The following is a 21,049-nucleotide window of genomic DNA, read 5'->3' as shown; positions in this document are numbered from 1 at the left end:
GCCCGGCGCCGACCTGCCCGGAGATGCCCCCGCGCGCCCGCCCGGCCAGAAAGGCTGCACCGCTCCCTGCAGCCGGGGCAATGAACCCAGCCCCGAAACCTCGGTCAAGCCGGCGCAAGGAAGCGTCCCCGCGGCTTTTCCCRAGCGAGAGGGAAAAGCGGCTCTGCTCCGCCACCCCCAGCACGGCCCCGCTCCGCACGGGGTGCGAGGAGAGGGAGGCAGCAGCCCGCCAGGCCCCTCGATTTTTTGGAATAAAATTGGAAAGAAATACTGGAATAGATGGAGAAAAACTTTGCATCCCCAAAGCTGCTTTTCCTTCTCCGCCCTCTTCCCCGCTCCGCATTCAGCAGCCCCCGTAAAGCCTCGCAAGCGCCGCGCGAGCCCCTTCCCGGCGGCTCTCCCTGCTGCGGGCCGGGCGCGGGCATGGGGAGGGCCCCGGCGGGCGCCTTACCCGGCCACGTCGAGGGCGAGCTCGGTGCCCAGCACGCACACGGTGCTGGCGGGGCGCTGCGCCGAGAGCTGCACCAGCCGCTGCTGGGCCATGGTGCCGCGGGCGCCGCGCCGCCCCGCGCGCGCCCTTATCTAGGCCCGGGGAGGGGATTAAGCCGGCGCCYGGGCTCATCCCACCCCCGGGCTCGCTGCCACCGGCGCCGGCACGTGCGGGCGGCTCAGCGCCCGCCGCAGAAGTGCCCATCGCCCCCGGCAAAGCGGGGGAAGCAGCTTCCCGCGGGCCCCTGCACCATGCCCGGCAGCAGAGCCTGGCTTCACCCATCCCAGCTTTTCCATAAATGCCTTTTCTGGCGGAGAGGAGCTGCTTGCGGATGCACCTCTCCCCTGGCGACACACGTGCCGTGCACGCCGTGCGAAATGCCGGGTTTTTCCACAGGGCCCAGGCTGGAGCGAGCTCCTCAAAGCCTGAAAATATGCATATTCATATACACATGCATACATATAAAATATACATATATGTACATTGACTTTTTTCAACTTGTGTTGGGCTCAGAGGGACGGATAGGGGTCTTGCCGCTTGCTGGAGAAGAAGACCCAAAGCCACGGGAGACAAGGGCCGCTTTATTGCCGAAACCGCCGAGCGTGACCGGCTTCCACCTGGCTCCGTGGGCGCCTCTTTGGGAAGAGCAGAGCACCCAAGGCCTCCGTGCCCCGAGCAGCCTCAGGGCACCATGTGCCACCACTTGAAGGCGAAGGGCTTGCGGCGCACGTTGGTGCCGCAGTGCACRTCGCCGGCCAGCGCGTGGTAGGAGAAGAAGTCGTCGATGAAGGTGCAGCTGAGGCCCAGGGGCTCCAGCAAGGAGCGCACCTTCTCCTCCAGGCAGCACTGGCCGCGGATGACGGGCCCGAAGGGCTTGGGGATGCCCAGGTGCCTCCCCAGCACCAGCATGTTCACCTGCGGGGGGGACGGGACAGGCTGTGGAACGGGCCCGGGGGAGCCAGGAGCTTCTCCTCTGCACCAGGAAGCCACCTGGCATTGGCTTTCACTTGGCAGCATCGTGAAGCCATCGAGAGCCGCCAAGGAGCAGAGATGGGGTGGGTGGAGAAAGAGGAGAGGGAGAGAAGAAGCTGAAGGGAGGGAAGGGTCTGCCTGAGATAGAGGCTCAGCGTGGAGAGGAGCGTGGCCACTTCCACCGGGTCCTGGACAGGCTGGWGAGTTGGGCAGAGAGGAACCTCATGAGGTTCAATAAGGACAAGTGCAAGGTCCTGCACCTGGGGAGGAATACTGGAGGCACCAGTACAGATTAGGGGTCGACCTGCTGGAAAGCAGCTCCACGGAGAGGGACCTGGGAGTCCTGGTTGACACTAAGTTAACCATGAGTGAGCAGTGTGCCCTCGTGGCCAAGAAGGCCAATGGSATCCTGGCCTGCATCAGGAGGAGTGTTGCCAGCAGGTCAAGGGAGGTGATTCTGCCCCTCTCCTCAGCTCTGGTTAGGCCGCACCTGGAGCATTGGGGGCAGTTCTGGGCTCCCCAGTATAAGAGGGACATGGAGCTTCTCGAGAGGGTCCAGAGAAGGGCAACCAGGATGATTAAGGGAATGGAACATCTCTCGTACAATGAGAGGCTGAGTGAACTGGGCCTGTTTTCTCTGAAGAAGAGAAGGCTCAGAGGCGATATGATTAACATGTATAAGTTCAGGAGGGGAGAATGCAGGGAGGAAGGGGACAGGCTCTTTTCACTGGTGGCCAGCGATAGGACGAGGGGTAATGGTCATAAGCTGAAACACAGGAAGTTCCGTCTCCAGGTGAGGAGGAGCTTCCTTACTGTGAGGGTGACAGAGCAGTGGAACAGGCTGCCCAGGGAGGTTATGGAGTCTCCTTCTCTGGAGGTCTCCAAACCCACCTGGATGCCACCCTGTGCCACATGCTCTAGGTGTGCCTGCTGGAGCAGGAAGGTTGGACTAGATGATCTCTAGAGGTCCCTTCCAACCTTGAAGATTCTGTGATTCTGTCCTCACCATGTCCGGGAAGAGRGCGTCCGCACGGGCCTCCTTGAGCACGAAGAGCTGGGGGATGTCGATGATGTCCTGCTCGTTCAGGCCCAGCTCCTGCTTGAGGAGGTCTCGGTTCCAGTCGATGCAGCGCTGGGGAGAAGGAGGGAGGTGCGTGAGGAGCSACGTTAGGATGTCCATCCATACCTCCTGCTGCCCCACGTTGCTGCCTGTGCCCATCCTTTTGGCCGCACGTGGCTTCAAAGAGCAGAGCTTTTGTGCTGCCTCCTGCATCCAGCCCGCGCTGCCTCTTCCCTTTGATCTCCGGTGCCTCCGGAGGCACGCGGGGCATCTCCCAAAGCCCGCACCCACATGCGCTCGGAGGAGCTGGTCCCAGGCGGCGCCTGGCACCCCTCTAATGGCTCTCCCTCGCACACGTGCTCTCCTCCAGCACCTGCCAGWGCTATTCTTGGCAGGTTTGCTCACGCTCCTGCCCGGGATAATTATCCGCTTCATTAAAAATGATCCGGGCACCCATCATCTGTTAGCAACGTGTGAGTGGAAGAGGTTCCTCAGGGAGGGCGTTGATGGAGCAAATGCAAGGCCTTTTGACAGCCTTGGCACGGCGGGCACGGCATCTGCTGGCTCACGTTTTTCTGAGGGTGGCCTTGCCTCAGCTTAGCGGTGCTCACGGGAGGCCGCGCACCCTCCCTCCAGCCCGAGCCAATGCAGATGCCACCCATCTCTCTTCCTAAATGCTGCAGAGCCCCAGAAGAGGAGCACCTGCCCCCTGCTTAGACCATCCCTTTGACCTGCTCTGAGCTGTCGTGGCCTTGGCTAACTTGCCGTGGACAAGCATGGCCATACTACACACATGGCCATACTACACACATGGCCATACTACACACATGGCCTTGTGTGGCCTTACTATGGGGAAGGAGAAGCAGTAACAGGTTTGTTGGTGCCACACAGCCCTTGGTGGCCTCCCCGGCGCCCACCTGCGCGTGCCTGTTGTCGTTCTGTAGTTCCTCATCCGCCAGGAGCTCGTCGATGCTGATCCTCTCCATGCTCTTCAGCCCTGCGTGGGGAGGAACGTGGTGGTGAGGGTCCATGGTGGCCCCCTGCAGCTCTTGCAGACACCTTAGGTGGACTTCTTACCCACAAACTGGGTGGCATCGCCGTAACCCTGCTTCTGCTTCTCCTTGAAGAGCTTGTAGCAGGCGTTGGGACTGGCCAAGAGGAGACGGAAACCCTGGAGKGAGAGAGCGGAGGTGGTTAAAGCTTGGCCATGGTGGGCTTGGAGGTGCTAGAGATGTTATTTCATGGTGGCGTGGACTTAGACAAGACACTTCAGTGTCACAGCACTGATCAGCAGCAAATCCAACCCCATAACTTCCGAGCTCCACAGGTTGCCCCCAAGAGACTGATGTTTCCTGGAGAACGGCCCCAGAAGAAGGTGAATTGAGCACCTGGCCACCTGAAGAGCGCTCCAAATGACAGGCAGGGGGAACCAGGCACCATTCCCACAACTGCTTCAGCATGCAACATGAAGCCACGTGTGCCCTTTCGTGGTGCCCCGCTTCCCCCACGATGGCTTTTGGTCTTTGCAGAAGAAGGTTCTCCACGCAGGACCACCGCGCGGAGGAGCAGTAGGGCGGCCAGTACCTTCCTATCGAAAGCGGGCACGAACGTCAGGAATTCATCCACGTGGCCCACGCTGAGCCACTCCGAGTAGACTTCAATGGGCGCCTGCACTTTCTGGGCGTAGAGGAAATCCCGGACCACCTTGGACATCCGCCGGCCAGAGGCCCTGGGAAGCAGAGGGAACAGGAGGAAGCACCGGGGCGCAAGGAGGCACCGAACCGCCGCAGGTGACACCGCGTCCCCATCGGTTTGGCTCCAAGTGGGTCAGCCCAGGGTGGCACATTGCGCAAGGGGCCTCCTGTCCCACCTTCCACTCACACCTACATGGGACCCTGGCGATGTCCCAAAGCTCCCGCTGAAGCCTGCTGGGGTAGGGCACAGGGCAGCGTATGAATATATGGAATAATTAGCTATTCACTTAATTATTTATTTATGCAGTGCGTTCCCCTTTCTGCTTGAGCATCCTCCTCTCTAAAATGGGCGCTAGGCTTAATTGAACCAGTCCTTGTGAGCATTAAGTCACTCCTTATGTAACGCGTGGCGCGGGCGAAGTATTCTTAGACAGACGGCAGCAGGAGCCCTGGGAAAGCGTTAATTAAACTTCCCAACATCCTTCTAATAAGGGGTAATTAGGCCTCTCGCAAGTCTGGGAAAAGTGAATTTGCTCGCTGCTGTAAACGAGCGGCCTCAATTGCGAGCGAAGGGGCCCAGGCGTCCTGGCGACCCTGCCCTCCCCTGGCACTGGCCAGTTTGGAGATGGGCCACGGGACATCCCGGGCAGTGTCCCTGCCGGGTCCATTCCCAGAGGGTCGTGTTGCTGCTTCTCTCGGAGCACGGCTTCCTTCCCGGCGGATCCGTGCTCTCCTTGCCCCGCCGAGGGCAGAGCAAAGCAGCTTCCAGCTATTCRGGGTTCTGTCCTTTCCCATTTACCCCTCCTCAGCTTTTAACGGAGGGGGACGGGTGAAATAACACGGGTGGCAAATATTCCAAGATGCAGCAGTCCCTCGGAGGGGAGCGAGGGCTCGGGAGGGCAGCAGGAGGGGGAAGCCGGCTCGCCCGCCCAGGCTGATCCGCGGCGGCTGAGCGGCTCTCGCAAAGAGGATTGCTGCGGCCGGGAGCGTGGGGTCAGCTCCCGGGAAACTCCGGGGTGCCTCCCGGCCCCCGCCACTCCCATCCTGCCTCTACGGCATGCAAATGGTGATTGCAGGTGGAAGGACTGGTCTAGACCCTGGTACATCCGTGCGAGACCTTCCCAGAACTCTGGCTCCTTCTGCCAGACCTCAGCAGCCTTCGCTCTGCCCAGCCGAGCCGCTTCCCGCCCCAAAAAGCCCTTTTCTCTGGAAGGGAAATCAAGGCTCCTGCTCGGCCAGGGGCATTCTGCTCTCCGGGAATCAGCGCTACTCCCACAGCCGCCTTTCCTGCCCAGGACAGGAAAATAAGATACTTACCCTGGGAGCCAATTTAAGCCCTGCGAGAGCCAGGACCCCGCTGCCCCTCTCATGCCCCGCTGGCCGGCCCGCAGGGTGCGCGCACGGGCACCCTGCCCTGCACGCCGGACCCTCATCTGCTGTCCTCTGCTGTCCTCCTCGGCCGATAGGCAAGAGGAACAAGTTCTCCAGGTCTTTCTTTTTTTTTCCTTTTTTTTTTTAATTCCCCAGGCTCAGCTGCAGCTCAGCTGCTTCTCTCCTATGGCTTCCTCCCACGTCCTCTCTGAAATCTCCCTGCCTTCCCTGTCTCATCCCTCGGAACACTTTCCCATGGAGAGCTTTGGGGCGCCCCATCCCCAGACCAGGGCTGCCACGTCTGCTTCTCACCAAGGCAAGGTGCTCCCAATGAGGATCCTTCCAAAGGGATACTCCTTCCCTCGCACTGTCACCGGCGGGCTCACGTCCAGGTTCCCAAAGGAGTCAAGGCTCGACACCTCTTTTCCAGGCGGCTCCCGGGTCACGTAGCCAAAATCCGGGCCCTGAGAAAGAAGGGAGCAGGGCAGGTGTGGTGAGGGGACCTTCCCCGTCCCCATGAGTGTGTCCCCATGCCAGATCTCAGCCAGCAAGCCCTGCAGTGTGGGTTTTCACTGCAAACTCCTGGGACTGGACCCAGCAGTGCTGGGGAGAAGGGGGCTACCTCCGCGCTGGAGGACAACCTACGCACCAGGATCTTCTTAAAAGCGAAATCCCTCAGGCCTCTGTTCCTGGGTGAGTCGAAGACCACAGGGAAGGTCTTGTGAGGAGCTTCCACGTAGCCAAACTCCAGCTCGTCCTGTTGGGGAAGGAGGAGGAGGAAGGATGCCCCGTTGGCGACAGTGATCAGCACAGGAGGCAGGCCACGCCGAGGGCAGCAAGCAGCCCATGGACCCCGCGCGGCGAGCGGCTCCCTCCTGCAGCACCGTGTGGCCCTTGGGCAACAGCCTTGGTGGTGCTGGGGTGGCCACCCCCTGCAGATTGCAGTTGGGTTCGTGGTCACTCGCTTCACCGCTGAGCACCTTGGTGTTTTCTGCTGAGTACACAGCTAACACCTCTGTGGAGCGTTGGTGATGGAGACAACACCGAGTGTCCCCATGAGAGCCTCTGTGCGGGTAATGTCATGTTACATGTAAGTAAAGTCACGTTACTCATGTCGATTTAGGACCTGGATCCAGCGGTCACTTCGGCTTTCAACTTCCGAGCAGACGGTCAGCTTGCAGTTGGCTTTCCTCATYAGGACCTGCAGACCCTCCAGAAAGACATCGTTGGAGTTGATGCCCTTGTTGATGCTGCAGGGAGAGCAGGGAGTAAAGACTGGGAGAACTGAGGTGTTCCCCACTGCCTGACCACGCAGCCTACCTCTCTCCAGGTAGGTGCCACTTGTGAGGCTACCCTTGGAAAAGGTCAACTCCATGGCATCGGGGCCAAGCACAGCCCCCATCCTTTCTCCCCAGGGTTGCAAAAGCACCAGCCTGGGGTCCTACCAATACATTAGGACCTCTGCATAAGCCACATAAAGCATGGCTTACCCCATGGCTGATATGTAGTAAGAGAGGGTTGAAAGCACCTCCTGGGAGAGCGTCTCCCAAGAGAGGTCGAGTGATGCTCTGGTCTCCAGTCATGTCCCTCCTACCTGCAGACAAAGACCTCTAGAGGCTGCTGGGTGTTCGGGGTCATTATCCAGGGTGCCATGCGGAAAACCACTGTGTCGGTGAAAATCGGGGTGCCCGGTGAGTACTGCAAGAGACAAAACACTCATGAGTCGCCGTAAAATCTGTGATTCTGTGTAAAAATCCTATTGCCAGCCTCGCAGGGGACAGGAATGGGACATGCTCCGGGACGGAGGGATGCCAAGGACATGCACGGTATTGTGAGCAAACATCTGCCTGYGCAGGAAGCACGACCCATGAGTGCCTTGTACCTTATGGGTGACCTCCAGCAAGCTGACGCTGAAGGAAACCAGCCCAGAGAAGTCAGCGTCAGGGAAAGAGAGTCCTTCTATGTAGAAAGTATTGTCCACTCCGCTGATGTGGTCTAGCACGTAGGAGAGCTTATTTGGGCCCAACGCAGGGATGCACTGGAGGTGTGAGTCATGACCTGGAGAGACAACGACACATCCAGCATGACATGAGGTGACCAGCTCATCCACGGCAATGGAAAGAGACACCAGAGAGGAGGTGGTTGATGCCAGTGTGGTTTGCACAGGAGTGGGCGTGCCTGCTCTTCTCCAGGGAACACACTTGATCTTCCTGGTACAAAGAGGACTCTATACCCTAAGGTCAAACCCTTTTAAGGTGCGTGCCTCCAGTTAAGCACCTAATGATACACCCGGCTTCCCTGACCTGATTTTCAGCGGGGAGCTGCAGGGATCCAGCTACTGGGGTGTTCAAAGGGAAGTAGTGCGCGGCCCAACGAGATGGGCTGCTTTGATGGTTGTGTCATACGCGGCGTGCATGCGGGAGCCGCGCCAGCAGCAGCGGGCGGGTTATCAGCCCTGCATCCCGGCAGACCCCACGGGTCCCCAGGGGACGGGTACCCGTGTGCGTGCACGCAGCATCGYCCAGCAGAGTGGCCTTGTCCCGCCACGGGTCTGGCTGCCTCCCGTCCTCCCCCGCGAGCGATGCCGGCTTCCTCCTTGCATCATCCTCACCCAGAACTTCGCAAGTTCCCCTCGCTGGAGAACACTGCCAATGCATCTACGCCCTTGCGCATCCCTGCTTAATTTATCTTGTAGGGAGAGGGAGATGTCAGCATTTTTAGACCTGCCTGGTGTATGCCGAGTCTGTGCCTTCAAAGCCCGCTCTTCACTGGGAAAGATGAGCTTGAGCCACAAGTGTTGCCTTTGAAATCTCAGCAATTGCACGGAACAAAGCATTCCTTATTACTTCTCCCTGAGCAGCCTCCGAGTTTCTCATAGCTCAGTCTTTCCAAGCAGCCAGAGGAGCTGGAGGAGCTTTTGAGATAAGCAAGCAGTTCCCGAGATCAGAGGCGCCCGATCCCTAACTCTAGCAAAATTCTGGTGCTCTCAAAAAAAGAAGGTTTCACCCACCTCGTGGTACTACGGGGAYATGATAGGACTGCAGGAATTGCTGGGAAGGAAGGAAGGAAGAAGTACTCACGAATCACATGGAAAACTCGCACTTTGTCCGCATCTGACTCGGGGACATGAAGAACCAGCTGATACTCAGCAAAAATAGAGCGGGGACCTTCAGTCCGCAGGATCATAACAGACATGTCTTGGAGGTCTGCAAGAGAAGAGGCAGATGGGAAGAGGCAGGGACCTGGGGGAGGTTTCCAGCCTCAGCTATGGGTTACCGGTATCCTCCACACAGACTTTGTTCACCTATAGATACATAGGGCATATCTCCTGGGATTGTGCGGGCTGCTAGCTTTGGTTTTAGAGAGAGGTCTGGGAAGAGAAAGCTCATGTGTCCTTGCCTTGGGAACAGAGGTGATGGCAAAGGTGCTTTGGAGAGACAGGTCAAGGGGATCCTGCACGGGGAAGGAGCCCGTTCCTGCTGCAGTGGGGAAGCGGGTTGGGAAATGGAGCCTCCACTCATCGCTATAAGATGACAGCCTCAAGCAGCACCCGCTCTCCTAACTGCTTCCCTGCTTCCCAAGCACCTAAGGCCATAGGTCAATGGCACGCTCTCTTTGGAGGAAGCATCGCCATCACCATCGCCAGGCGTGGGAAGCGCATCCAAGCACGGCTCATAGTGGGAAAGGAGAAGAATGGAGGCGTTACGAGCACGGGAAGACCCCGACGAGGACTTCAGACCCTCTTGGGCGCTGCCAGGAGCCTCGGATCACGCGCTTCAGGCCTGCTACGGGGGCACGCACGGGGACAGGACAGGGAGAGGGGACATACGGACCAGTGCCGCGCTCACCTGCACTGGTCCGTATGTCCGTGTGGCTGCCGTCTGTCCCCACGGAGCCGGGGCTGTCCTTGTCGCAGTTCACCAGCAGCACCGCACCTTGCCCGTCCGGCCCCCACGTCCATTTCGCCTGGAGAAGCGGCGTCCAAAGGACGTGAGAGAAAGCCCACCACGTCCCTCCTCCAGCCTGTCCTCCTCCCACCAGTGTCCCGGCTGGAGGGAAGCCCCAAAACCACGTCCACGCTCGGAGGAGATACCCACAACAGTCATTAAGCAACATGCAATCATGGTGTGGAGAGGGCAGCGACGTCTCCAGCCCACGAGATTTCCTAACCCTTAACCCACATGAGAACTACAGCTTCTAGCAGGGCCAGGAAGGGCTATTTCAAACAGATGTTATCTTCTAACAGCTCAGAGTGCATCCAGAAGCCCTCATTTGGGCAAGAATATGCCATTTCTCAAAACGCATCTGACCACGATACGCAATTTGTGCTGTTGATTATGCTGCAGCTAATTACACAGGCGCAAGTGCTTGGGCATATGCAGATTTATGGCCAACGGGGTAAATCTCTTGCTGTTTGCAAAACCTGCGACTGACTCATTTAGTGGCACGTTTCATGTCCAAAAAGAAAGAAAAAAAACAGTGTCTTTTCTCCTATACRGTTGCTCCTTTCCAACATCCTTGAGGCTGGATTTGAGAGCCAGGAGACTTTGGCATGGACAACAAGAGCCTTTCCTCCTAGATTAGTAGTGTCAGGGAAAATAACACAGCAAATTCTCACTCCGGCATGAGGGAAAATGTTAACACGTCCTTCCTCCTGGAGACTGCCAAGGAGGAGACCGCGAGTGGGGGCAACGTAAACCCTGCGTCGCRTGAAGTCAAGAGGTTCCTCCTTACCTTGTCCTTCCCTTTGCTCCTCACGCGGCCACTGCGGCTCAGGTCCACATCCAGGGATACGTCTGAAACATTGCGGAGAGGGAAGGAAGACACGGAGCTTGGMCTCGGCCTGAGCCCCAGCCAACGCCAACCCCGCCTGCACAGCCCCGGTGAGCTCCAAAACCCCAGCAGGACCCTTCTCTAGAAGCCAATCTGACCATTATTTTTGTTGCTTTCCCCTCTTTGTTCTCCATCCCCTTGACCTCTCTAGCAGGGGCATACCCGCTTTTATTTATTTATTTTATTTTTGTGTGTTTTTACCGATTTCAAATTGATGGTGTGTGTTTTGGGGGTGAGCAAGGACCAAAGGAGGCACGAACGAGTGTTTTCATCACAGACAAACGGACGCTTAAACTATTACTGGGGCTGATGCAACGTTTGAGAAGGACTGCACCTTACAGAGCTCTTCCTTGGCCCAAATCTTTGCCTCCACTGGGATAAAGAGGAGCTTTACCAACCACCTCCTCCTGAGCCTCTGTAAACCTAGAATTAGCTTTTCTGAATGACAGCTCTTGGTCTGCGGGACTGATCCAAACGGTGCAAAGAACGGGTGCAGAAAACGCAGGCGCAGAAGAAGAGAGTACCCTTCTTCATGGAGCAGAGAGGAGTAGGCTGAGAAGCTAAACYTTGTCTTTTTAACCCCAAAACCCTGCGCACGGCAACGGCCAGGGGTGGCCCACAGTGGAGCCCCATCAGTCACGGGCCAAGGTCTTCAGGAGCAATATTCACAAGCATGTGCATGACTCCAGGACACAGGCCTGGCCGTCATGTGAGCRCTTTAGAAAATCTCAAATTTAGGGTAATTAATCCAGCCAAATGTAAGTCTCTGCATCCAGACTAGTTGTCTAGACTCCCTTTGTAGTCAGCAGAGGAAAATAGGCATTTCGAGGCAATGATTCATCTCACCCTAAACTTCTAAAATAGGTCAGACAACTACACTTTGGTGCTTATTTTACTCCCCTAGCTACAATGGAGGTTGAGGAATGGCCACACCATCTAAAGCTGGCTGAGATGATCTCGTTTGAATCCTCTTCCACCAACCAAACAGTGACCAGAGGAGGTTGGCTTGGTGTGTGCATTGGGTGGGGGACATCATACACGTTTATTTRTGCCACATAAAGCAGCACCATGATATTTTAATGCTCTCTCTCCTTGTCGGGGTAGGTTATTAACCCCCTGACATGCACCGCGCACCCAGGTCGGTGGGTTAGTTGCAGTTCAATAAACCAAGCTAGCTTCAGGTCCTGGAAAGAGCAGACTGTCTTTGGGCGGGTATCGGAGGAATACTCACCGACGCAGGTGAGATACAACCAAGCCACGGTAAGTTCATTCCCTTCCCATCCATAGTATGAAATCTTGACCTGTTAAGACATCACAAGATCACTAACTATTCCTATGTCCTGCTTCCTGCTGCGCTGAGCATGTCTTTCCACTCACTGGGTTGTCCCAGGTGTGATGGAAGTTGGTGGTGGGACCATAAAGGCCACGCGCCATCCGTCACGGTTAACCTGAGTCATTCATGCTTGCTCCGGCATGGAGAAGGAAAGGTTAAACCATTTTTGCCTCGAATGAAGTATCTGACACCAGCTTTTGCCACAAATATCTCAGCTTTAGGTCATAAAATGGGACCTCCTCTTATTTTTAGTTTCATTTTTTTTCATACACAACAATTATCTACTTCCATTCAGGTTGGAGTTTGTTCTCCAGAAACTTGCCTGAAATCAGCGCTACCTGGAAGCGATCTTCCTTAATTCCTGAGGGAAAAAAAAGAGTTATTYTTCCAAAGTCTCTTCACACATAAAAAGCAACTGACCTTATTGTCGTTGATGGTCCTGCTGGTGACATCAATGGTCACCAGGACCTCTATATCAGGGTCCAGAGGCCATCGGGAGGTATTCGTAGGCTTTGTCACGGGACTGTGGATGACATGGACCGTAACTGCAGAGGTGGCGTGGACCTCAAACGATGCAGCACCTTTGGGGGTCGATCTGCAACAGAAAGCTTGGTCACCCAACACACTTGCCCCGCTGTTGCTTTCTGTSGACCGAAATTGCTGAACTGGACCTGCTGCAATTAAATCCAACAGTACCTGGGGTTAGCAGACCAAGAACCACGTTGGGTGCGTCATCTGAATTTTTGGTTTATCATCTCTGTGGTGGCACTGAGCAAGCTCGGCTTGTGCTRGCAGCAAGGGAGCTCCAGCACGTCCACCCGTGGTTAAGGAGAGATGCTTGAGTTTGGGCACCCAACTGTCATCATTTTGATCTCTTTTAGCAGGAGCATTAACAAAAAGAAACCCAAGGATTTCAGCATCCCAAGGAGCTCATACAAGAGCAGAGCGGTCTGCTTGGAGCCAGACCAAGTCAATTGGTCAATTGGGTCAATTTTTAATGATGCCTCTCCAAGGTGGGAGTTAGCACCCTGCACAAACGTGGACCTCTTATTTTGCACCTAAGTGCATCAAYCCACAAGCAAATCTGTGTTTCAAGGGCAGCAGACAAGGCTTAAGCTACTGCCCTTCACCCAACCCTTAGAGGAGGACCACGCTTGGCCAACGACCACCCAGCAGCCACCACCAAGGGCCCCGTTGACCCTACCCTGAATCTAGAGATGCCCAAAGAGAAGCCCAGGTTGTGTGCGAGCATGGAGAGCCCAGACCCCACCTCCATGACGTCCCTCACCTTTGAAGTGCTGCCTACATGCTCATTACATCCCTGGCACCTCGGCCCGGGAAGCGGGAGTGCTCCAACCTGTCTGCGATTTGGAACCTGCCTCCCCGGGTGCACGCAAAAAGGGACGAGGTGGTAAGGTCTAACCGCAAGAAAAAATGCAGATGGGGATTTATTCCCCGCTTGCCTTCGGACGGCAGCGCCAGTGCCTGCAGCGGCTTGTAAGGAGGGATTAATCTGTCATCTCCTTTGCCTACCCTAAAATTTAAATGGCTGCAGCATCGTAAATCTTCCCTCAGACTTGCAGAATTGCTCCTCTTGTGCTCGGAGCCCTAGGAGCCCAAGCGCTGGATTGACAGCACGCTGCCGCATCCAAATCCTCTGGTCCCCTGGGCAATTCTGGAAGAACCACATGTAGCTCGTCAGGGCCTGGCCCATCCAAGTGACCAAAATCTGTCCAAGAACAGACATTTTGCTTCAAATTTTGCTTCCAGTGTTGACTCTCCGCTCCTGGAGAACTCAGGCAGAGAGCCCATGGAGAAAGGCAACTCCAAGGAAGACATCTACAGAAGGGACAGCTACAGTTTGGGCCTATCAGCCCCGATTTGATGGTCCTCTCACCTCACCTTGGCCATGGGAGCAGGATTCCCGCTACAGTCCATCCTTAGGGCCAAAAATGGACCACACCAAGACAGACCTCCATCCCATCCATGGGACTGCTGCCATGGCTCCTGCCATTTCAACCACAGCCAGCATCTCACAGCTCCTTCAAGCAAGGAGCATCTGCTACCAAGAAACCAAACCAGCCTCTTGTAGGGGCACCCTTAAACGGGACCGAGCTGGTTTCCAGTCTGAGTTTAGAAAAGAAAATGCAAAGAACAGGTCCTATTTCCTTCTGGCCAAGGGGAGAACCTAAGAACAGTTGGAGCAGAGGTTCAGTGGAGCCCCTCTGCGCAGCGTAGGGTGCTGGGGGACGGGTTAGCCGCAACGACCAGCCCTGGCCCCGCGCCACCACGCAAACCAGCTAATYGACAGGGCTGGGCTCCCTGCACTCMCTTATCATTATTAGTATCATTTATTAAATAGGAACCATTCAGCAGGAGAATAAATATGGTCCCGTATCTGGACAATAAAACAACCCCTATGTTTTAGGCAAGAAAACAACTTCTTGTTAAATAACCTATTAAAAAAAAAAAAAAAAAAAGCATGCATATGACTTTTTTTTTTTTACTCCTTCAGCTTTTAAGGACTTTTGTTCTTTAACCCAGTTTAGCTCTGGACAAGTTGCTCTTCTCGACTTGCTCTTGCCTAATGTTTTGGCAGCCAGAAATAGATCCCACTTATCTGGGGTGTGCATGGGCTTTACCTGCGAGCTGTCATTGTCACCCGCGCGCGGGGAGCGCCGCTCCAAGCAGCTCCGTGCCCCGCAAGGGCTCGAGGACGAGGGACAGCCACCCCGGAGCACGTCCCCGCCGATACAAACCCAAAAGGGCGCCGCGGCTCAGCTCCGCATCCCTTCCCCGCTCCCCGTGGCGAGCAAGAACCGCAAAACGCTCCTGGGTTCCCCCAGGTTCGAGCGGCCTCCTGGAGCGGGAGGGTGGCCGGGAAGGCCCCGCCAAGCCCGTGGCGGGCAGCGCCCAGCGAGAGCCTTACCCGTGCACGTCCAGGAAGACCTCGGCGCCCAGCACGCAGACGGCGTAGCAGGCGCGGCTGGTGGACACCTGCACCACTTGACGCTGGGCCATGATCCGCCGGCGACCACGGGCGCATGAGAGGGAGGCTGCTGCCCGGCCGCCCGGCTTTGCAGGTAAACCAGCAGGACRGGATTAAAAAGGCAGGGGAATTTAACTCCTCCTTCCTGCCATCCCTCGATGACGGGGTGGCGCGGGGACCCTGCCGTCTCCACCTCCGCCACCCGCGCCGGCTCCGGCAGGCTGCGCGCTCGGGAGATGAGGGCTCGGATAAGCCAAGCCCTGGGGCAGCTCCGGCACTGGCGTGGGGCACGGGGCGCGTGGGGACCAGCAGGACAAGGCTTCGCCCTGGGCTGCAGACCTGCTCCCTGATCACGGCGGGGGCGAGGTCTCGAGGGGGGAGAAGAACCAACAATTTGCTCCAAACTCCCTTATGGCTCCATATAAGGACTCCAAAGCTTCATGCATTAAGCATCTCTCCATCTCCTGTTGGGCAACGTTGTCGTTTAGGGTTATTACAAAACGCGGGACCKCTCAAAATAGAGCATTTTCTTTAAAACAGAAAATGCCCAGCTCATCTCCCCACGGGTGACTCACGGCCTCCACTGTCCGGTCCGTGCGGCACATACCGCTCCGGCGGAAGGAATTGTTTGCTCGGACCGGTCCTTCCCTTCCTCACGACTTCTGAGGAACTCCACGGGCAGGACCGGACGCACTGCAGCCTGCAGGGAAAACTGGTTATTAGGCAAGCCGGGAAAAAAGGCAAAACAAAGCAAGGCTGCGAGAGGCGCTGGGTGGAAATGAGAGGTGCGCGCTCGGAGGCGGCGACGCGCTGCTCCGCGCTCCGGCTTTTCCTTCGGCATCGCTGGAGGCGCCTGGCGGCAAAGGGAGTCTCTGGTGCCCCGGGGCAGGCGCCRCGCTGAGCCCAGTGGGCAGCCAAGGGCCCTGTCGGCAGCACAAAATCACCTTCTGGAGATACTCCCTTCTCTCCGGGCGGTCCCATGAGGCTTAAGCAGCTTCTAAGTGGGAGATAAGGACCTTGCTGCGAGACATGAAGAAGATTTCCAAGGGGAAACGGGACCTGGCGAGCAGGAAAGTGGTTCCAGGAGAGGGGCACGTGTGATGGAGAGAGGGAGGAGGAGAGCACAGGGAAGCCCCAGGTGACACTGGCCACCCCACCAGCCCCATTGCTGACGGCTTGGTTGCCAATCTCACGCAGACAGAGTAGGAAGGGTGATAAGGCAGCAGCRTAGTTCCCATTTCCATATGGAATGGGAGACGTGGGACTGGGAAGCAAACACGGAAGGAGCCGCTCACGGCAAGGAGCAGCTTTGCGGGGTGTCTGAGGGACAAACCCTGAGCCAAGAAGCCACAGTTTTGTGGGCAGCAGGACCCATTGCAAGAAGGTCCTGAGCGTGCTTGGCAGCGCGTGGACTTGTCACCCAATGTCACATCGTGAGGCGCGTGCTCAGCCGGGAGAGAGCCTAGCTGGGCCGTTGGGCCGAGCGAAGCGTTGACACCGTTCTCAGCGCCATCAAACTCAAGACATCCCAACGGCTTTGAACATCTCCAAGCGCGTCTGCATTAAAGAGCTCTTCTGACTTTAATTGTGGCAGTCAAAGAGCCCGCTGCCTCGTACAGGAGCACAGCTTTAACAAGATCAGGACAGCTCGCTGGGGCAGAGCCCTGCTCTGAGGTCTTCAAGACCCTGCTTGCTTTGAGGCTGTAGGCAAGACCTGAAGGACCAAAACCCAGCACGAGCCCAACTTATGGAGCTCGTGGACAGATCTTGGAGCACTTTCAGCTTATAAACCCTACCACAAGAGGAGTACAAGCGCTTGCACAGCCCTAAAGCACTTCAAGCGGTCTATGAGGGTCAAAGCAGTGGGCTCCAAGCAGGAGCTCGTCCCGTTCCCCGAGAGGTTTTGCTCTACCAAGGCCTCCTCCGGCAGAGCGTTATGTAACACCGGGAGTTTCATTTCCACGTGCGGCTGCTGGTCCCACTGGTTTAGACTAGCCATGGTGCTGAGCTTGCCGCCTGCCGCGATTCTGGCGTCGCATCCTGCTCGGCTGGTTCTGAGCCCTGTGCCGGACACGGAACACACCTTAATCCCCAYGGGGTCATGCCGTTACGGCCTGTAATCTGGCAGGAGGTGGAGGACGGTGGTTTCTGGCTGCCAGAGGTCCAGCGCTGGCGCTCGCAAGCGTGCGCTTCGCCCCGTGCCAGTGCGGTCGCTCTCCCCTCCGAAAACCCGCCCTCGATCCTATCGGCGTGGGAGAGGTGGGCTGAGGCCGGGGAGCCCGAGCCTCAAGTCTGCGCCTTGTGCGGCCACGCTCGGGTTTAGTCACGGCGCATTCTTCGCAGCCACGGTAGCTACAGATGCTCTCTGCAGCCCAATCCACATTGTCTTCGCTGGGTGGGAGCTGCATTCACCTCTTCTTCCTCCTCCACCTGCTATTAGCTGCGACATGCCCATGCAGCAGCAGGGAGGATTACAACTTTAAGTCAGCTCAGCCCATTCAGCGCTGAGTGGCTCTTCCTAATAACACCTTGTCTCGAGAGGCTGCTATTAAGATTCCCGGTGCAGGAGGGATCAGAGAGAAGTTGGTGAACCCAGACCCCTATGACGTGCTGGGCACGCAGTTTTCCTAGGGAACGCGCAGTGCTGCTCCTCGCCATGGGATTTGCTTGGCCACCACAAGCCACCCAAGAGCTTGGCCAGGCTTGGTTGGGGTTTTCCTCAAGTGTTTTGCTGCTTGATGTGTCTCCCTTSTTCTGGCCGGGGTCTCTGAACACCGGTTCTCAGCTGGTGGCTCCGGCACGGCCGGTGACCGGCGGCCACGGCACGGCCGCCGCGGCGCGGGGAAGRCTCCCGGCTGTGGGATGGAGCCGGACGGGGCACAGAGACCACGGCGACAGCGTTTGTGCCTCATCTGATGCAATCGCAGCTGCTGGAGCTCTTTCTCCAGCGCCCATGTGGACCTCACCCTATGAGGTCTATGCATCATTACGGGGCGTTGGTAGGGCTGTCAGGAGACACCAAACCAGCGCGGTACTGCGGGATCGCGCCGCCCATGGAGACACCCGGCGCTCTGGGTCACGGCGCGGTGGCAGGAGCAGAGCCCCTAGATCCCGAGCCAACGCGTGCGACCGGTGCCGCCTGCTCCTGCAGTGTCTTCCTGCCACCGGCTCCGCACYGCCGCTCCTCCGTCGAGGAAAGTTTGATAATCTCTTTAAGCCGATAATTGCCTCATATTTATCACTCTGCCTGCCTAATTGCAGGCAGTAACATTAAGAGCCTTGTCCTCCTAATTACTCGTGCTAGAGCAAGACATGGAACCAGTTATCAAGTCCCGCTGGTGTTTGCCAAGGGATTTACTTCATTAGCCGTGGCAGCCGGGAAGCCTCCCGCATTTGGGCGAAGCCTCCAGTGAAGCATGGCCGGAGCACCCATGCGCCCACACCCAGCCAAAGCTCACAGAGGAAGGACAGAGCCAGGCTCTTGGAAGCCCTTTGAAGCCTCCATCCCAGAGARACCCAATGGAGCTTGGTCCTGACGTGGCTGAAATGGGATTTTGGGGGGAAATGGATGTTGACACCTGAGGAGCATGAGAAGGATCATGCACATGAAGTGCCTGGGGCTGCCCAGGAGCCACAAGCAGAGATGCCTCCGCAGCCTGTCCTGTCCTTGCGCTCGCTGCTGGGATGCTCAGCTCTCTGCTCCATCCTTCCCCACGGAGAACATCCAAGGGCCGATGCCAGCAGCTCASGAAGCAGCTCCCGCTGCAGCCGGGAGCGATGGGTCCGGGGCGGGCAGCCGGCCCCGGCTCGGGTGCCACCCGGATGGACCCTGCGGCTGCTCCCGCTCCGCTCCACGCCGGCCTGGCCGCCCCGCGGGCCGCCTTCAAAGGCCCCGGTGCCGCGGAGGCCGCGGGGCGGCTGCCGGGGCCACGGAGGCGCCTCGCGCCCGGCCACCTGTTTGCACCTCCCACGGGCCAAGGGCAGCCGCAAGGACACGGCGACCACGGCCCCGCTCGCCGCCCCCGGGGCTCCGTCCGGCGCCGCTCCTCCCGAGCCGGGACGCGGGGAGACGCACGGAGCGGCCCCCGGCCGCGCGGAAGGGGCTGGCGCGGGGACCCCCGGCCGGGCAGGGGCTCCTAACCCGGCACGGCGCCCGAGCGCCTCCCACCAGCCTGGCTGCAGCTGCGAAACCACCAGCCCCGGACATCTGCAGATACGCATGCATATATATGGTGTGTATATATATATATATGTGTATATATATGCATGAAGCATGTCTGATTGAGCTGATCGCGCTCAGCAAAGCCTGCGTCAAAGCCTGGCTGCAGGAGGAGGAGGAGGAGGAAGGGGGTGCATGAGGATCATGTCCCCCAGCGCGGCGTGGACACTGTGCCAGGGCTCCCGGGACCCGGCAGGGTCCTCGTCCCTGCTCCCCTTGCCCCAGCCTGGGCTCGCTTTCCTCCCAAACTCAAGCTCTGCAGAGAGCCCAGGGGGGACCTTGGGGCCGCCAGGGACAGGGTGCAGGTGACACCTAGTGGGACCGGGCAGCAGTGCCGTCCCCATCACCCCCATACCCACGGGGCCCCCAAAGTCAAGCCCACAGCCCAGAGGCAGAGGACCCGACGTGGGTGGCCACGGCCTCCGTCCTCTTCGGCTCGGGGCTCCCTCGGAGCTGGTTTTGCACCTTTCAGCCCAGCTTTGGGGTGACCTTTTCCGACTGCTCCGCGGGGTCTGTCCTGCCTGGCTGCGCTGGGCGAATCCTTCCCTGCAAACAGGGCAGAGGAYACAGTTCCACAAAGCCGAAGCAAAGCGGAGCTAAGCTGAGTGAGRCAATGACGTGACTAAAACGCCTCGAATCGCAGTGATAGCGGCAGCCACCGGCTGATTCTGGCCGTTASGATGCGGCCGCTGGGTTTGATAAGCACAAAAAGCGGATGTTTCCAAAGCACCCCTAAATGTGGGTGCAGCGGCGAGCCCTGCGTTCCAGTTTCCCTGGGGATGCTGGGGTCTTGCTGCATTGGAAGGTGTTTTCCAGGGTTTCTTTCTAAGGTGAAGGAGGATTTCAAACAGCGTTTGGCTTCCGCGCTGCAAACTGGGATGCTCCGAGCCCAGGCGGAGGATTTGGGAAGTGAGAGCGGCCACCGAGAAGCTGCTTTCCCTGCTCGCCCGCATCCGAACGGCCCTGGGGCACCTCTCCGTCCCCCTGCCTGTGAGTGCCCGGCTAGCAGGCACGGGGCGAGGGACATACCCGCTGCAGGCTCTGCTTTTGGGGCGAAAAAAACGGGTAAAAAAGCACAGCGAGTTGCGTATGATGCAAAGACCCGTTGCGAAGAGCCGCCTCGTGCAAACTCCGCACGGGTTGGGTTCGTTATTTGCTTTAGTTTATTTTCCTCCTTCCTGCTTCCTCTTTCACCGGGGGTTTAAGCAGAGCCGGGCCCCGAGCGACGCCGGGTGCCGGCAGCGCCGTAGCGCGGGGCCGACCGCGACGCTCCCGCTGGCGCCGCGGGCCGCCGCAGCGCCTCCCGCTCGCCCTTGCCGCCGATAACGCCCGCGGCCCTTCAGAAAACAGATTTCTTGCCAAAAAAAGCCCCGCTCAGTGCAGGCAGAGAGGCAGCAAAAGGGCCTCTGCTCCCGAGCTTCAGTGACGCTGGAGCTGCACCCTTGTTTGCTCAAATCGCAGCACTAAAAGCCTAAAAGGAGCAAAAATAGGGAAGTTAAGCCAAACRTTTCCTTGTTCCCGCTTTTTTTTTTGTGGCTCGGGCAGGTTATTCCGAAATCTGGGGGAGAGTTTGGGAGGTTTCAATGAATGCTTAGCTCTGTATCTGCCAGTGCCACCAGCACGGGCACAGGCTGCCAGCACAGACCTCTATTCCCGGGAGCTGAAGCTTGGAAATCGGGCTCTTCTCCCACAATTCGCCTAGGGCTTTTCCATAGGCAGGGAGCAAGGGCCACGGCGGAGATGGAGGCCGGGACGCTGGGGACAGCTGGGGGAGCTCCCGGCCAGGCGCTCCGAGGCCGCCGGGCTTTGCGCCAGCCGCTCTCCCGCTCCATCCCTCCCCGCCGGGATCGTTTTCACGGCGCTCCGGAGGGTCCAAGCGGTCCCTCCGCCCTGGCGATGGGGGCACCAGGGCTTGCRAAGGAGCGGTGCCAAATTCACCCCCCCGGCGCCGCCTCGGGGAAGGGCGCTTGACTTTGTCCGGAGGAGGCGGAGGAAGAGGAGGAGGAGGAGGGCTGGAGGAGGAGCCGGGCRGCGCGGGAGCAGGTGCGAGGAGCCCGTCGGGCGGGCAAGCGTCTCCGTCGGCTGCGG

The 21,049-nt window shown here is 58.1% G+C and overlaps 2 protein-coding genes across 2 annotated transcripts in view; both read right to left on the bottom strand.

The window, feature by feature from the left end:
* Positions 1–543, bottom strand: part of LOC112959547 (protein-arginine deiminase type-3-like) — a 6,030-nt gene extending 5,487 nt beyond the window's left edge. Inside the window, exon 1 of the mRNA XM_026053568.1 lies at positions 452–543. Within this exon, the coding sequence (XP_025909353.1) occupies positions 452–543 (92 nt within the window). The remainder of the gene's footprint in view (positions 1–451) is intronic.
* Positions 544–1,171: 628 nt separating this feature from the next.
* On the bottom strand, positions 1,172–14,774 carry LOC112959607 (protein-arginine deiminase type-1-like). The gene is made up of 16 exons (XM_026053660.1): positions 14,683–14,774; positions 12,174–12,348; positions 11,652–11,721; positions 10,322–10,383; positions 9,436–9,553; positions 8,668–8,793; positions 7,470–7,645; positions 7,182–7,285; positions 6,714–6,837; positions 6,237–6,344; positions 5,900–6,051; positions 4,107–4,251; positions 3,600–3,693; positions 3,440–3,519; positions 2,469–2,594; positions 1,172–1,405 (listed from the first exon to the last, which is right to left on the bottom strand). The coding sequence occupies exons 1-16, from the start codon at positions 14,772–14,774 to the stop codon at positions 1,172–1,174; spliced, it is 1,986 nt and encodes a 661-aa protein (XP_025909445.1).
* Between the last annotated feature and the right edge of the window lie 6,275 nt (positions 14,775–21,049).

This window comes from Nothoprocta perdicaria, unplaced genomic scaffold (genome assembly GCF_003342845.1).
Source record: "Nothoprocta perdicaria isolate Ctin4 unplaced genomic scaffold, notPer1 scaffold_117, whole genome shotgun sequence".
In the NCBI taxonomy this organism is placed as follows: Eukaryota; Metazoa; Chordata; class Aves; order Tinamiformes; family Tinamidae; genus Nothoprocta; species Nothoprocta perdicaria.
This window is presented reverse-complemented; position numbering and strand designations above follow the sequence as displayed.